Raw genomic sequence first — 16,662 nt, 5'->3', positions numbered from 1 at the left:
AGTGACCAGTACCGCTCACGTCATACCATGCGCCTGCGACAGATGCGGCGCGAGAGACTGACTAAACTGGTGAGTGATTGACTATACAGGGCTTTAGAGTGGCGAGTGATTGACTATACAGGTCACTGAACTATTGAGTGACCAGTACCGCTCACATACCATGCGTCTGCGACAGATGCGGCGCGAGAGACTGACTAAACTGGTGAGTGATTGATTATACAGGGCTTAAGACAAAAGTAATTGACTATACAGGGCATTATAGTGGTGAAGGATCGACTATATGTATAGGTCGGTGCACTGGTAACAGATTGACTAAATTGGTGAGTGATTAACTCACTGGCCGTTGAGTGATAACTTCGTGAGATTGCGTTCATAAAGCAGCTTGAAGCTGAGAACAGACGTCACGACTTCCTCGACCAATGTCGCTCGCACACCACGCACCTGCGACAGATGCGGCGCGAGAGACTTACTAAGCTGGTGAGTGATTGACTATACAGGGCTTTAGAGTGGTGAGTGATTGACTATACAGGTCACTGAACTATTGAGTGACCAGTACCGCTCACATACCATGCGCCTGCGACAGATGCGGTGCGAGAGACTGACTAAACTGGTGAGTGATTGACTATACAGGGCTTTAGAGTGGTGAGTGATTGACTATACAGGTCACTGAACTATTGAGTGACCAGTACCGCTCACGTCATACCATGCGCCTGCGACAGATGCGGTGCGAGAGACTGACTAAACTGGTGAGTGATTGACTATAGGGCTTTAGAGTGGTGAGTGATTGACTATACAGGTCACTGAACTATTGAGTGACCAGTACCGCTCACATACCATGCGTCTGCGACAGATGCGGCGCGAGAGACTGACTAAACTGGTGAGTGATTGATTATACAGGGCTTAAGACAAAAGTAATTGACTATACAGGGCATTATAGCCTCGTAGCGCCCACGGATTTTTTGGATCCTCTTTAACTACGACCCGACCGTCCTTCTTATAGGACTTATAGTTATAGTCCTATCAGCCCAAGATTTTGAGTTGAAATTCGTATGTGTTAGAGTTACCGGTTTGAAGTGAAACTTTCAGGGTATAATTATGATTATATTAGCATGTGTTTTTAAATTCAATTATTTGTCTACCTTTTGTTCTTTACAAAGGCCATCGGGCCACAAATTCTAGATTAAAAGGAAGTATTAAGTGATGTAAAATTAAATAATACAAAAAATTAGTAGTGTAAAGAGTATTAAATTAATAATAATAATAAATATAATAAATATTTTTGAACAATTTCACACATAACGCTATCTAGCCCCATAGTAAGCAATTAATATGCTTGTGTTATGGGTGCTCGCTTAACGGATATACTACATTATATACGTTTTAAATACATACATATTATACTAGTAACACCCAGACCCATCACAGAAATTAAAATTCATCATTTCAATTTCTGCCCGGCTGGGAATCGAACCCGGGACCTCTCGGCATAGTAGTCCCTTTTAGAACTACTACACCAAACGGCCGACAAATAATTAATTAATTAAATTAATTATTAGTGAAAGATAAGTTGCATTTTTATATTAGTAATATACAGGGCTTTAGAGTGGTGAGTGATTGACTATACAGGTCACTGAACTATTGAGTGACCAGTACCGCTCACGTCATACCATGCGCCTGCGACAGATGCGGCGCGAGAGACTGACTAAACTGGTGAGTGATTGATTATACAGGGCTTAAGACAAAGGTAATTGACTATACAGGGCATTATAGTGGTGAAGGATCGACTATATGTATAGGTCGGTGCACTGGTAACAGATTGACTAAATTGGTGAGTGATTGACTCACTGGCCGTTGAGTGATAACTTCGTGAGATTGCGTTCATAAAGCAGCTTGAAGCTGAGAACAGACGTCACGACTTCCTCGACCAATGTCGCTCGCACACCACGCGCCTGCGACAGATGCGGCGCGAGAGACTTACTAAGCTGGTGAGTGATTGACTATACAGGGCTTTAGAGTGGTGAGTGATTGACTATACAGGTCACTAAACTGTTGGGTGACCAGTACAGTACCGCTCACATACCACGCACCTGCGATATATGAGGCATGTGAGACTCACTAAGCTGGTGGGTGATTGATTATACAGGGCTTTAGACAAGTGAATGATTATAATGCCCCGCGCATTAGAATAGTGAGTGACTATACAGGTCACCGAACCGTTTAGTGATTATTGGTGATTACTGTGTGAGATCGCGGTCATAAAGCAGCTTGAAGCTGAAAACAGACGACACGATTTTCTTTACCAGTGTCGCTCGCACACCACGCGTCTGCGGCAGATGCGGTGTGAGAGACTGACTAAACTGGTGAGTGATTAATTATACAGGGCTTTATAGTGGTGAGTGATTGACTATACAGGTCACTGAACTATTGAGTGACCAGTACCGCTCACGTCGTACCATGCGCCTGCGACAGATGCGGCGCGAGAGACTCACTAAGTTGGTGAGTGATTAATGGATAATACACGATTGATAATACAGATCGCTTAATAGTCCATCAACTCAAAGGGATCAACAAAACATAGCATGCAAATGTATTGTTTGATCTCTCGCATTTCACGTTTGGTAGCAGACTGTATCCATTGGCAGACTGCAATCAAACGCCATTTGCGCTCAGTATTTCCGAAGTTCAATCAACTGTGAGCACATTAGTAGGTACTTTAACCAAAAACTCATAAAGTGCCGAAGAAAAAAAAGCTTCGAGTGATTGACTATACAGGTCGGTGATCCAGTGTGTGATAACTGCGCAAGATTGCATTCATTAAGCTATAAGCAGAGAACAGATGCCACGATTTCCTCGAGTTCATTAAGCTGAGTGATTGATTAATTATACAGTGCATTAGAGTGGTGAGTGATTGGAAATACAGGTCACTAAACTTTCGAGTGACCAGTGCCTGCGCCGGATTTGACGCGAGAGAGCGGTCTGCGTTTAGTTTGACCTGATCTTCAATGGTTGTGTGTGTACAAGTCATTGAATTTTGAGCAATGAGGGCTATCATTTTAGCGCTCACCAGTTGGCGCCACTGTAGAGTAAGGTCCTGTCATTTGCTAGTCGCGAAGACAGTGGCGCCAACTTGTGAGCGCTAAAGTGGTAGGAGGACTATCGCATTTGCACTCATCAAGATGGCGGCACTGTAGAGTAAGGTCCTGTCAATTGCCAGGGGTGCCAACTGTTAAGTATAAAAACAATAGCCCTCATTGATTATATTATACCAGGTCACTGAACAGTTGAGTATTAATGAGGGCTATCGTTTTTATACTTAACAGTTGGCACCCCTGGCGATTGACAGGACCTTACTCTACAGTGGCGCCATCTTGATGAGTGCAAATGCTATAGTCCTCCTACCACTGTAACGCTCACCAGTTGGTGCCACTGTCTTCGCTGCTAGCAAGTGACAGGACCTTACTCTACAGTGGCGCTAACTGGTGAGCGCTAAAACGATAGCCCTCATTGACGTTTGATCGTTTGATTCTTTGACGATTGATGACTTTGTTTGTTCTTCCACAGGAACAAAAGGCAGCCCGCGAGGCCGCCGTGGGCGCCCGACGGGAGGCCTTAGAGGCAGCGCGCCGCCGCCGCGTGGAGGCTCTAGTGGAGCGTCGCAAGCTGCGGGACGCCAGGCGGGACACATTGGACCAACTCAAGAGGCATGAGCGCCATCGCTTGGCTAAAGAAAAGGTGAGTAGCGGGACAGATGCCCTCATATGTCACCATCAGGGCAGGTGTGAGGTATAGGGATACTAGCGGGGCAGGTTTGGGACACTAGTGGAGCGCCGCAAGCTACGGGACGCCAGGCGGGACACGCTGGACCAGCTCAAGAGGCATGAGCGCCATCGATTGGCTAAGGAGAAGGTAAAGAACGGGACATTAAGAACGTGAGCCGGGTGGGACAGGTGTGGGATACTAGTGGGGTGGTTGTGGAACACTAGTGGAGCGCCGCAAGCTGCGGGACGCCAGGCGAGACACGCTGGACCAGCTCAAGAGGCATGAGCCCCATCGATTGGCTAAGGAGAAGGTAAACCGGCCGGGACATTGGCCCCCCAAGTATTCTATACCTAGGGACAAAATAAATGTGGGATACTGGCGGGGCAGGTGTGAGACACTAGCGGGATAGTGTGACTGATAACGTTCTCCAGTGAATTTTGAGTTGAGTTGTATTGTATTTGTTGTTGAAATGCTCATATTTTCCTGCAACTCTTTAGCCATTTGTGTATTTTTTTTTATATAAATATGACCCTTATTTCCACAGGCGGAAGGCGTAAAGTCCCGTCTCTCAGCATTAGCGGCGGCAGCGGAGTTAGAAGCGGACGCGTTACGCTCCCGCATCCGCGACAAGCAGGACGCGAGCCAGCAGCGGTTGGAGTCCCATCTACAGGCCATCCGGGAGAAGGCCACTACTGGGCCTAGGCAGGCGGTAAGTGTAATCAAATCGAAATAGAATAAAACATAATTTAATTAGCACACAATACAATATTAATTTTAAATTTTAATACATAAATGACCAAAAAAAAAACATAGAACACAATTAAATAAAAATAAAAATGGCTGAGTGTTCTGTGCCAAAAAAGCCCTTGGCTCAGCATTAGTCGTGACAATAAAGGTGCCACGACACACGATTTGTAAGACATAGGTGGCAGAATACAGGTGGTATGGTGTGGTCTCAACTCTCGCTTCGTGACGTATACCGTATACCAGCGTATGTAGTATTACTTATTAATCGATATCGATTATGCCCCCGCGCTTGTGACTTATTATGTTGGTGAATGATTGATTATACAGGCCAAGAGTTACTATACAGGTCGCTAGACAGGTGAGCGCTAGATTTATTAATCGATACACTAACCGATTTATGCAACAACACTTAAACGGGATCAGGATCTGATCATCATCATCATCATCAATTGAGCCACAGGATGTCCACTGCTGAACATAGGCCGCCCCCAATGTTCCAAATTCCTCATCGCCTGGTTGGTAGCGGCTTCCATCCAGTGCCTTCCTTCTACCTTTTGAGGTCGTCGGTCCATCTTTCAGGTGGAAGATCTGGTAGATCTTGCTATATGCTGCCAGTTGCAGTAATAATGTGTATGTTAACTTTCAGACAACCTCCGAAAGCCAAGACCAAAGCACAAAGGAAGAGAGGGAACTAGCCGAGCAAGCAGAGAGGCTGGAACAAGAGAGAAAGGAGCGAGAGAAGCAGAAAGCCATCAAGAAAAAGGCCAGGAAGGTCAAGCAGAAACTGCTGGCTTCGTAAGTAGAATCTATCTATATTTATAAAAGCGAAAGGTCACTGATTGACTGACTCACTCACTCATTTGAAAATTATAAATAACGTGAAAAAATCGAACTGCCTAAGGCGGCAATTGAACTCACTCATCACGAAATCCCAGAAACTATAGGATAAGTGCAAGGAGTCTCAAATTTTGCATGGGCGTTCCTTTTAATACATAGGTGTTCACTAAGAACGGATAAAACGTATCGTTACGCTAGTATCAAATAATTTTAAGTGATAAAAAATTGTAAATAAAAAACGATTAGACCAACTTCTTAATAGGTCAGTTCGGACAGGTTTAAATCGGTGTATGCCACATACATGGCCTTTTATACATACACTTTCGGGGTACCTACAATGTTTCCCACAGCTTTGAAAATATGTATGTCTGTTCTGTATCAACTATTAGGGCTACTGTATTTGTGCTTAAGTACTGGTTGACGCTACTATCTTGGCCATTAGCTACAAGGCATAGGGCGGCCTTGCAGTGGCGCCAACTGGTGAGCGCAACTATGTGCTTGAGATATTTGTATTATTATCAAGGTGGAAGATAGAAGATTTAGATCATTATGGTTGCTACATAGTATGTTATTTTTTATCACTTCCTATCCTAATGAATTTCTTTTTTCCAGTGGCAACGTAAACGACATATTCACCGATCACACGATCGTTCCGTTCGAGCCATTATACCCTACGACGGGCAAACTGCACAAAACCATCCACACCCTCTCCAACATAATCAACCCTCTGCTCGACTCCATCGAACGCAGCGACTACCAGAACGGTCTAGAAGAGAAAAAGAAAAGAAAAAAAAAGAAAGAATCGCCCGAACCTGAAAATAGAAGCGAAGCAGAAAACAATAATAATACTGAAGTCGTTCCTCCAGAATGTTCCAATGGAGGGAAGAAGAAACGAAAGAATAAGGAACCTAAACTGAGCAAAGCGAACTCGGTGTGTAGCTCGCTGAGCGATATGAGCCGAGCGAGCAATAAGAGTGAGCGGAAGGCTAATATAGTGATTGATGTACCGATGCTGGAGAGGCAGTTGAATGAACTCAATCGGCTTATGGAGAAGTTTGATAGGGTAAGTGAAAATTCAAATATGTATGGTATATTTGCTTCGATATCGTTTTTTTTCTTTTTCTAGAACGGTTTTTCGAATACCAAGAATTAACCATTTTTATTTATGCATTTTCCCTTATTAATTTATTTTTATAAACAGTCAAATATGGTGACAAAAATGCAGTCACCACTTGGTAGAGAGTTATGTCCTATTCTTTTAAATATTTATGAAAAAATAATATCCAAATTTGCAATTTATTATGCTTCTCCAAACTATCTACTATACCATTGTGTCGTAAGTAGCAGTTATTTAGAAAAGTTAAGGGCCCTCGCCCACGGCGACTTTTTGTAGCGATGCAGTCGCGCTGCTGTAGCACATATTAGTAGCGCGTTGGCATCACTTCTGTAGTGCGTTGCTAATGCGACTAACGCGCGTTAGTAGCGATGCTGACATCATCGCCGTGGGCGAGAGCCCTAAGGTATACAGGGTGGAATTTTGTAATGCTACCTAGAGGGAAAGTACTCTTAATACTGCAGATAGAAAATTTTACTGAAAGAAAACATTCCTTTATTTTTGAAAAGAAAAAGAACTGTATTCATAGTCTCGAATTTTTTTTGAAAATTCACTACCATACTATACAATTTTCTGTACATGATTAAAATAATTTAAGATTTTATGGATTTCCTTTCATTTGATTTATCAAGTTTGTTAGAGAGATTTTATCCTTATACTTGACCTTTACGAGTAACAATCGATGCAATAAAAATACAAGGTGTAATTTTTAACAGATTTTAGTTGGTTCGATTCCCGGGTGTGGCAAGCAAATTTTTGGAAATCTTTGAATGCAGTTCTATTTCTTTTCAAAAATGAAGGAATGTTTTCTTTGAGAATTTTTTTCTATCTACAATATTAAGAGTACTTTCCCTCCAGGTGGCATTACAAAATTCCACCCTGTATAATGGAGTTAGACAACGCTTCTATCACGGTAATAATATCATACAGTATTGTAACTTCATATAAACAGACGAAACGAGAACTTTCTTTCGAAATTCAAAACTCGGTATGCGCTCGGTATGCAAAAGTCGGGGGTGTCGCGAATGTACCGAATGGACGTCGGTGGCCAAGTGTTAAAAATGACAAAACTGATTGAATTTGATTGACCGTCATTTACGGTCAAATTGGTCAAAAACTAGTCAAATTGACATTTTCAGACAGTTTGATTTGAAATGAAAATTATATTGTATTAAACCAGCTTTTGCCCACGACTTCGCCCGCCCAAAATTAAAGTAACAGATTATTATGATTATTAAAGTTTCAAAATAGTTTTTCTTTAAGTAGTTTTTCCTAAATTCAATCTACTAATCACAAAACAAACACATTTTTAACATATTCCATTCACAAAGTATTTTGTTTGTCTAACTAAATAAAAAACTACAATCACAAAACTAGATAGAAATTCTAAATAGGCAATTAAACTGGGTAATGTAGGTGGGCAGCCCTATCGCATGATGTCATACTGTGACGTACCGCGCGACTTTTGACATTTATTTCAAAAATATGGCCGAGTTGGAATACTGTATAGATAGTATTACCGTGCTTCTATGTTCCAAGACTAACTGAATTGTATTCCCCACAGAACTCAAGTGACAAGATCGTGTTCCAAAAGATCCACGGGCTCAAGCTGCTCGGGCAGTTGTTAGCCGTCGCTGCGGAGAGAGAGGAGCTGGCCTCGCAGCTCACTGCTAAGTAAGTCGCTGCTTTAGACCAGTGTAAATAAAGTCAAAGTCAAAGTCAAAGTCAAAATTTCTTTATTTGTTTGGACTAATAAATAGTTCTTACAAATCGTCATTTTGCTCTTAAGGAGCCTCTACATGTCTCATAATCTTTTTACCCTACCAGCGCTTCGAGACCAACATTTGGCAAGTGCTGAGAAGAAGCGCCGCAACAAACTCAGTCACCACTGTCTGCCGGTCAATACAAATGAGTAGGTCATCTTCATAGAAACGCACCGAGCGCGGTTTGTATGTGAGCGCNTCTGCCGGTCAATACAAATGAGTAGGTCATCTTCATAGAAACGCACCGAGCGCGGTTTGTATGTGAGCGCGCGCCAATACGTATGCGGCGCGCACTCACACACTGACAAAATTTAGCGGGGATTAGCGGGGAGTTGCCCCCAAATTTTGTGTGTGCGTGCGCGCCATACTCTGTTTAGACTAGGCGCAGACCACCGATTTTAAGTTGGCCGATAGTTGTGCCCGATTTTAAATTGTATGAAGAATCGGCCAAATCAAATGCGCACTTCCATACATGCCCATACTGTTAAGTGCCCGACTAAACTATCGGCCAACTAAAAATCGACGGTCTGCGCCTAGGCTTATACTTTAACCTTAAAAATGAGACCATTTTTTATTAATCTTCATTACTCATTTAGTTTTTAAGACCGTTCGAAGCAAATTGGGTGATTCAATACTTAATTTTGCTTTTTTGGAGTCGTTTTCGATCAAGATTATTTTACTCGCCAATGGCGATCGTAATGAAGGCTATCGTTTTAGCGCTCACTAGTTGACGTCACTGTTTTAGCATTCACCAGACTGTCACGCGCCACTGCTGCCAACTATCAAGTATAAAAACGACAGCCCTCATTGAGGAAACCCTCAGATTTCGGTGACTGAAAGTCGGCTCGTGCACGTCGACGAGTCGATTTCTGCCCGAACCGGCCCGACGCTGATCCGGACAGAAATCGGCACGCCATCACACGTCGTTATTGTGCTAAAATAACTCTATATCTTGCGCACGCGATCGCGTGGCAGGTCACCAATGCGCTCGACCGACCAAGTTAAATCAGCAGTGACACCGTATGTGACTGCACCAGACAGTCTGCCAATAGAGAGAGATGGCGGGAGATCGTGCGGAGAGTTGTATCCGCCTCTAAAGCCCGGTCCGTGAGCACGTAGAATTTTGTCCAATGACCCCTAGCTACCCATCCTTATCGCTCGCGCGTAATTATGTTGCTGTCGCGACTGTGCGACTGGCACCCGCAGTGAGTATGCGAGCGCGACAGCAACATAATTACGCGCGAGCGATAAGGATGGGTAGCTAGGGGTCATTGGACAAAATTCTACGTGCTCACGGACCAGACTATACAACCGATGTGAACAACGCCTCAACGTGACCACGACCGCTCTGCCAGGAGCGTAACGAATAAGAAGAAGAAGAACTCATTATCTTACCCAATTTGTGTTCCCAGGCTGCTGGCGACAGCGGTGACGGTGGTGTCGCGGGTAGTAGGCGGCTGCGCCGTCAGCGCCGCCTACCTTCTTACCACCAACACCACGGTCCACCTCGTCACGCTGCTCAGCGAACAGCTGGTGAGTTGAATACATTGAAAATGCGATATAGCGCCATCTAGTGTTGAAACCGTGAAACAATAGCCATTTAGTGCCTATCCTAGCCTAGGATAGGATAAGATTCCTAGGCTTGGGCTATTTACCAACTCCACGGTCCACTACCTCGTCACGCTGCTCAGCGAACAGCTGGTGAGTTGAATACATTGAATGTGTGATATAGCGCCATCTAGTGTTGAAACCGTGAAACAATAGCCATTTAGGGCCTATCCTAGGTTTGGGCTATTTACCATTTCTAGTGTTGAAGACGTCGAACAAAACTTGGTCATGTTCCAGTGTCTTCTAGTGTCGAAAACGTGAAAGAATAACTTTCATAAAGCGACATTTAGCGCCTATCCTTGGCTTTATACTGTGACTCTTTAGCCATTTACCAACACCACGGTGCACCTCGTCACGCTGCTCAGCGAACAGCTGGTGAGATAATATACTTTATACAACGCCATCTAGTGCTGAAGACGTTGAACTTTATTCTTGATCATGTTCCATAGTGTCTTCTAGTGCCGAAGACGTGAAATAATAGCCATTTAGTGCCTACCCTAGGCTTGGGCTATTTACCAACTCCACGGTCCACCTTATCATGTTGCTCAGCGAACAGCTGGTGAGTTGAATACATTGAACTTGTGATATAGCGCCATCTAGTTCCGAAGACGTGAAACGATTGCTTTCATCATCTAAATTTGGATCGGCCGATTCTTCATCCAAATTAGAATAATTATAGGCTTAGTGCCTAACCTTGATTTTATACAGTGACTTTAGCCATTTACCAACACCACCGTGCACCTCGTCACGCTGCTCAGCGAACAGCTGGTGAGTTGAATACATTGAATATGTGATATAGCGCCATCTAGTACTGAAGATTAATATGTTACAAGTGGCATTTAGTTGTTTCTTCTTCTTCTTTTTGATGATGTTGGCAATACACGTCGAGGTCGACTTGATTTGTGCCATTTTCAAGTATTTATGTGATTACGAGTTACAAAATGAGATCAAGTAATGATATAATGAAGGATGATAGATGATACCCCTTCCCACCCCTTGAGTCTCAGTAAAGTTGTGGTGCCTTACTGAGACCTCCTATGGACAACTTGACAGAACCAGAAGAATCACGATGCACTGTTTTGCTTCACTTGCCCACACTCATGCACGTTCACGAACACTTAATGGTTAATAATCCACCATTATTACACAATAATAGTCGCCCAAACACGAATTTGAGGAAATAAAACAAAACCGCTAACATGACGCTTCAGATTCCCGCCAAGAAGTCATTTAGTTGTTTATTGCTGTGGATATAAACCAAGTGCACATTATATAGTTCCAAAATACTGGACTGTCCTGTCGATGACATTGACAGTGGGGCGCCACCGTTAATACCGGATCGCTGGTTCAGATTTTTGTCATGTTGGAAACCATATAGTTGAACGATGGTAGCGCCCCCCTGTCATTGAGTTTGGTGGGACAGTTCAGCGTGGGTCATCTATAATCGAAAAACGGTGGAAAGGCCTTTTTTTGTATGGACTTATAACGGATTCGATTTTCGATTTGATCAAAAAGTGCAACTTGTCTAGGGGGGCTGAAGTCATGAAACAATACTCTTTGTAATTTTGTACAGCGCCATCTAGTTCCAAACTCGATAGACTACTAGGGGTAGAAAAGCAACTCGCACCTACTGAAATTAACGCCATCTAGTGTCAGAGTAGTGAAATTCTTGTTAATGTTTTTTGTCTGTTCTCACTTGCAAGTGTGCTGGATTAGTTTTAAGGTTTCTCATAGATGGCGTTACAAGTTTCAAAATTGCGTTTTTTTATCTAACAGTATGAAAAATTACATTTTATTTAAAAATTAAAAGGAAACTTACAATTTGCGATATAATGATATCGTTAACAACTTTGGCCTCGATTTCTGAACATCTTATTGCGATAATGGCTACAAATAGTAGGTACATCATACGTATTTTGTACGTGGACCTTAATTTTTATCGGCTCTAATAAAATCAGTCCAGCCGTCCTGGAGATGAGACGAAATTTCATCAACTTCAGTTGTTATTTTATTTGAAAATAATTGTTTTTTTTTATGCATAATATCAATTTTCCCAAAACATTTTCCAACAAAAAACTTCTTCCATAAAATCCATAGTTTATTGTTATTTCTTTATCCAAAACTATAAAGATTCTACCCTTCTACGTCAAATTACCGTCAAAATGAAAGGGGTAGTGACGTTTTCCGGCCGTTAGTTTTGATGTCAACCTTTTCCCAACTGTAATCTTGTTGTTTTACGACAGGGTAAAAAGTTAGCCAAGTCGAGCTAAGTAGTTCGGCCAATCATGGCTTGATGGTTTGTTACGTCACGTGTTAAAGTTAGGGCAGTTGGAAAAGTTTGTCTTTGGTTTACTGTTTTTTTTTACAAAATTTTTGCTTGCCAAGATTAAAGATTTTTAACCAAAAGTTGTCAAGGTATTAACGACAAGTGATAATAATGATATCCTGCTAATATTATGAATGCGAAATTGTAGATGTATGGATGTGTATTAGTTACTCTTTCACGCAAAAAACTATTGAACGGATAACGAACTATTGAACTATAGAACGAAACCGTGGGCAAAAGATGAGACTATAGATTTTAGACCATTTTTGCTTGATTTCAAGTAGGAGACTTTGTATGTATAGAAGTGCTGAAATGGAATTTCGCCTGAACAAGATCGGATGATACAGATATACATATCTATATATATAAAAGAAAGTCGTGTTAGTTACTCCACTTATAACTCAAGAACGGCTGAACCGATTTAGCTGAAAATTGTCAGGGAGGTAGTTTAGAGCCAGGAGAAGGACATAGGATACTTTTTATCCCGTTCGAAATAAAAAAAAAGTCTGCTTATTTATTGCCATTAAGGCGAAACAAAGTTCGCCGGGTCAGCTAGTTGTTTATGTATCTTCTACGATACTTTATATTTTCTATCAATTTCTATATGGAAACGTACGTCAATCGATGCACATTCTACTTTGCCTAAAGCTGTGTTTACACCACAGCAAAGTTTCTTATTTTTAACCTTATTTATAATAAGCAACTCCGAGATGTCGATGTTAGGTGGCTTTCGTTTTTGATTGAAGGCATACTGACGAAATCATGGAATAACTTTTAAAAAAAACTTTTAGATTACCTAAATAATACTTTGATACCGCGTTATAACTCAAGATAACGCCATCTAGTTTTCAAAAAGCGAAACTTATAACTACGATACTCGTCAAATACACATAGTCGAAGATTCAGTTCGCAACAATATTGTACTCCATATAGTGCGGTGTGTGGAGACAGCCTTCCGATATAAAGCGAAGTACATAGGGAGGTGTGAGGCACAAAACACTAATACTTTGGATTCAGAGCGTTTATAAATCTTTAGGAACAATCTAGACTACAAATATTTGACACCGCGTTATTACTCGATACAGCGCCATCTAGTTTTCAAAAAATTAAATTCGTATTTACAATATGCGTCAAATAACGTCAGTGTAATCTATTGTGTTGTGTGTGGAGACAGCCCTGCGATATAAAGCGGAGCACATAGGGAGGTGTGAGGCACAAAACACTAGGTATACGGCACTCCCATCGAAGACAACTTATTCCAGAGCCTTTGTTAATGTTTAAAGACTTATTAAATGTAAAAACACTTCGATTGCGCGCTGTAACTCAAGACAGCGCCATCTAGTTTTCAAAAAGGGAGCTATTTGTCAAATACGCGGTCTCGAAGATTCAGTTCGCAACGATATTGTACTGCATATAGTGCGGTGTGTGGAGACAGCCTTTCGATATAAAGCGGAGTACATAGGGAGGTGTGAGGCACAAAACACTAGGTATACGGCACTCCCGGCGGAAACGGCAGACCGCGGGAATTGACGGAGGGCAGGGCTGGCACTTACCGGTTAACATTTTCTGATACGATTGCGAAGTATGAATACCGACGGCCGATGGGGCAGCGAGGTTCTTGAGTGGAGGCCACGTACTCGAAAACTCAGCGTGGAACGTCCACCCACAAGGTGGACCAACAATCTCATAAAGGTAGCAGGAAGGCGAATGCGGGCCGCTACCAACCGGGCGATGTGGAAATAATCCAAACCTATGTTCAGCAGTGAACGTCCTGTGGCTGAAATGATGACTGTGAAGAATTGACAAGTACACAATAAGGGACTAATCCCACTTCTCGTTCCCACTGCAACTCCTGTGTAGCTAGTCTACAGGTTATATGCCAATGAAACTCGACCAGTGAAGTTTGAATAGTCCTGGGAAATAGTCAAGAGTTGATTGTTTTGGAACCAGCAAATAATTTAATCAGAAACACATAAAATTAGTTCAAAGTTTCCTCCGTTATTAATAATATAGAATTTTCCTTTGGTCATCATCATAATTTTCTACAGGGAAACGACCCTCTCTAATTTACTATAAGCAAATAAAGGATTTACCCTACACCCCCATGCTAGCCAGACGGGATGTATCTGTTGTCGCATATTTCCATATTTATTTGAACATTTCTAAAATTGGTAGCGGTAAAAGGTTTGTGGCAACCCTGCGTCGTCGGCGGCTGAGTGGGTGGGTGCCCTAAAAGCAACGCTAATGCTTAGCGCGCGTTGTAGCGCACCACCGCACTTGCCCAACTGAAAATAGATAAATAGATAAGTAGGTACTATGATAAAACATTAATACTTACCTTCTGCCTAGCTGCTCACCGATTGATAGAAGAGAACTGTGATGAGGCATCAGTACCTCCTGCCTATTGTACAGGTGTTAGGTCTGAATAAGAGGCTGGGTTCTTACTTATTTACGTTACACTTATTTATTTCATTGATATTAAACAACAAAATGACATAAGCTCTCATCCAGCATCATCATTATTATGTGACTACACTGATGTTTCTCCTGTAATACCGGGTAGCTCGTCGTTTCAGCCAAATGACGTCCACTGCTGGACAAAGGCCTCCCCCAAGGTTTTCCACAATGAACGGTCCTGCGCTGCCCGCATCCAGGCTCTTCCCGCGACCTTCACCAGATCGTCGGTCCACCTAGTAGGAGGCCTGCCCACGCTACGTCTTCCAGCCCGTGGGTAGCTCATTCTCCATTTTTTTATGCTATTCCTAACTGGTGGTAGGGATTGTTGCATGTCCGCCAGGCGAGTTACCACGATTTTATCTAATAATGTTAACAGCAGTTTTGTGTTTCGGTAGTTGGAGGTAACATACTCGTATCCAGTTCCTATGTAGTTAAGGTTTACAGCCCCAATCATTCCATCATGTTACACTGACAAAGTTCACTAGAGCTTAATAAATTGGTTTATTTAGCAGTTAGGAAAACTTTTATTACTTACCTCTACTATGTAGTGCAAGCCCTGGACGCCTTTGTTAAGGAGTCGTGTTTATTACTGTTTTAATTACAAACTTATTGGTGGTTTAATTCGATATGAACACGCGAACCGAAGATTACCCAGTTATTTGGATCTTCAAAATTAGAAAGTAACTGTAACCTTTACAGTGACCTTTAAAATGCTACTGTACGCATAAAAGTAATATAAAAAAATTTAACAGCGGGTTATAGCGCTGAGATTTTATTGTATATCGCGTTGAGGGCATTAAAAATATAATTTTGTCTCTCTAATTAGGCGATCCGAGCGTTTACAAATTCTGCAGTCGTTAACGGAAATATAAAGGATCGAAATAAAATAAGTAGGTGTGAGTGTGAGTTGCTTATTTGTTTGATTGGTTCCGCATCTCTATATTATTATTTTTTATAAAATTAATTAATAAAATATCCTTGGACATTTTATACTGCGTCCTCTAGTTCCAAACTAAGCAAAGCGTGTACTATGGGTACTAGAAATAACTTGCATTTATTTTATTTTATGGAGGTACGGCATGAATTTCAGCACTGGCCCAATATTGTTATCTTTAAGCAGTAGGGCGGTTAGTGTTAAAAAAATATGGTGGGTCATGTAAAAGTGATCTTTGAAAGCCAAGTCAAATGGATTTTATTGAGATTAAAAGTAGTCTGAAAATTAATTAATTTTATGCATTTCATTTTACATACGGAACCCCAAAACAATTGGCTTGACCTCGTAACTTTCCGGCGGTGTGATACGCGGACTGACATACCTTTCGAGGTACTAAATTGGCTGGTTTAGGTGATTGGTTTTTAAAAACAGCCGAAACGAGGCCGGAGGTTGCTCGCCAAATAAATATTTGGAATAATATCGACTTTTAAAAATAAAACTGGCGCAGTTAGCAACACGGTCTGTAACATTGGAAGGAGTCATGTGTAATTTAGTGCTATTATTATCTTATGAAAGAAAGATTATCTTATGAAAAAAAGAAATGAGACTTACGTCCGTATTCACAAACGATGCTTGATAAGTGAAGCAGCAAATCGAACGCACAGCGTTGAACAGAGCTCTGTGATTGGTTCGTGTGTCACTCGCACACTGTGAGACCTCATAGTAATGTTTGTGAACACGGGCGTTATTATGTGTTGCATGATTTATGAAGTAACAATGTTGGTAACTTCAAGAAGGCTGGCAGTGGTTGCATTAAAAAGTGGGAGGAAGTCTTCTGGCATTTTTATGGGACCTTACGAGGTTCAACAGTGAACTGCCATTGGCTGAAATGATGATGGAAATAGGTACATTTTTAGCCATAACCTCGTGGTCGTGACTGACTCAGTTTGTGAACAATTATTAAAAAAACAGGATCACTATCCTCTATTTTAATAATTTTCGTAATTTGATGTTCTGTAGTCTATTCGCCAGTGCATCAATGATCAAACTCTACATTGGTTTTGCAAATTACGACAGACATAACGCGTATAAAGGTACACAGTGCTTATTATTTTCA

At 41.8% G+C, this 16,662-nt stretch overlaps 1 protein-coding gene across 1 annotated transcript in view; it reads left to right on the top strand.

The window, feature by feature from the left end:
• The window catches only part of ssp3 (short spindle 3), an 89,863-nt gene that overhangs the window by 18,531 nt on the left and 54,670 nt on the right, over positions 1–16,662 (top strand). The window contains exons 8-13 of the mRNA XM_028300160.1: positions 3,562–3,732; positions 4,304–4,468; positions 5,153–5,301; positions 5,956–6,406; positions 8,022–8,131; positions 9,633–9,753. Coding sequence (XP_028155961.1) covers positions 3,562–3,732; positions 4,304–4,468; positions 5,153–5,301; positions 5,956–6,406; positions 8,022–8,131; positions 9,633–9,753 — 1,167 coding nt within the window. The remainder of the gene's footprint in view (positions 1–3,561; positions 3,733–4,303; positions 4,469–5,152; positions 5,302–5,955; positions 6,407–8,021; positions 8,132–9,632; positions 9,754–16,662) is intronic.

Source organism: Ostrinia furnacalis, unplaced genomic scaffold (genome assembly GCF_004193835.3).
Source record: "Ostrinia furnacalis isolate ACB-3 unplaced genomic scaffold, ASM419383v2 OfSCF0696, whole genome shotgun sequence".
Taxonomy (NCBI): Eukaryota; Metazoa; Arthropoda; class Insecta; order Lepidoptera; family Crambidae; genus Ostrinia; species Ostrinia furnacalis.
Note: the sequence above shows the minus strand (reverse complement) of the source record. Positions and strands in the feature narration are given on the sequence as shown.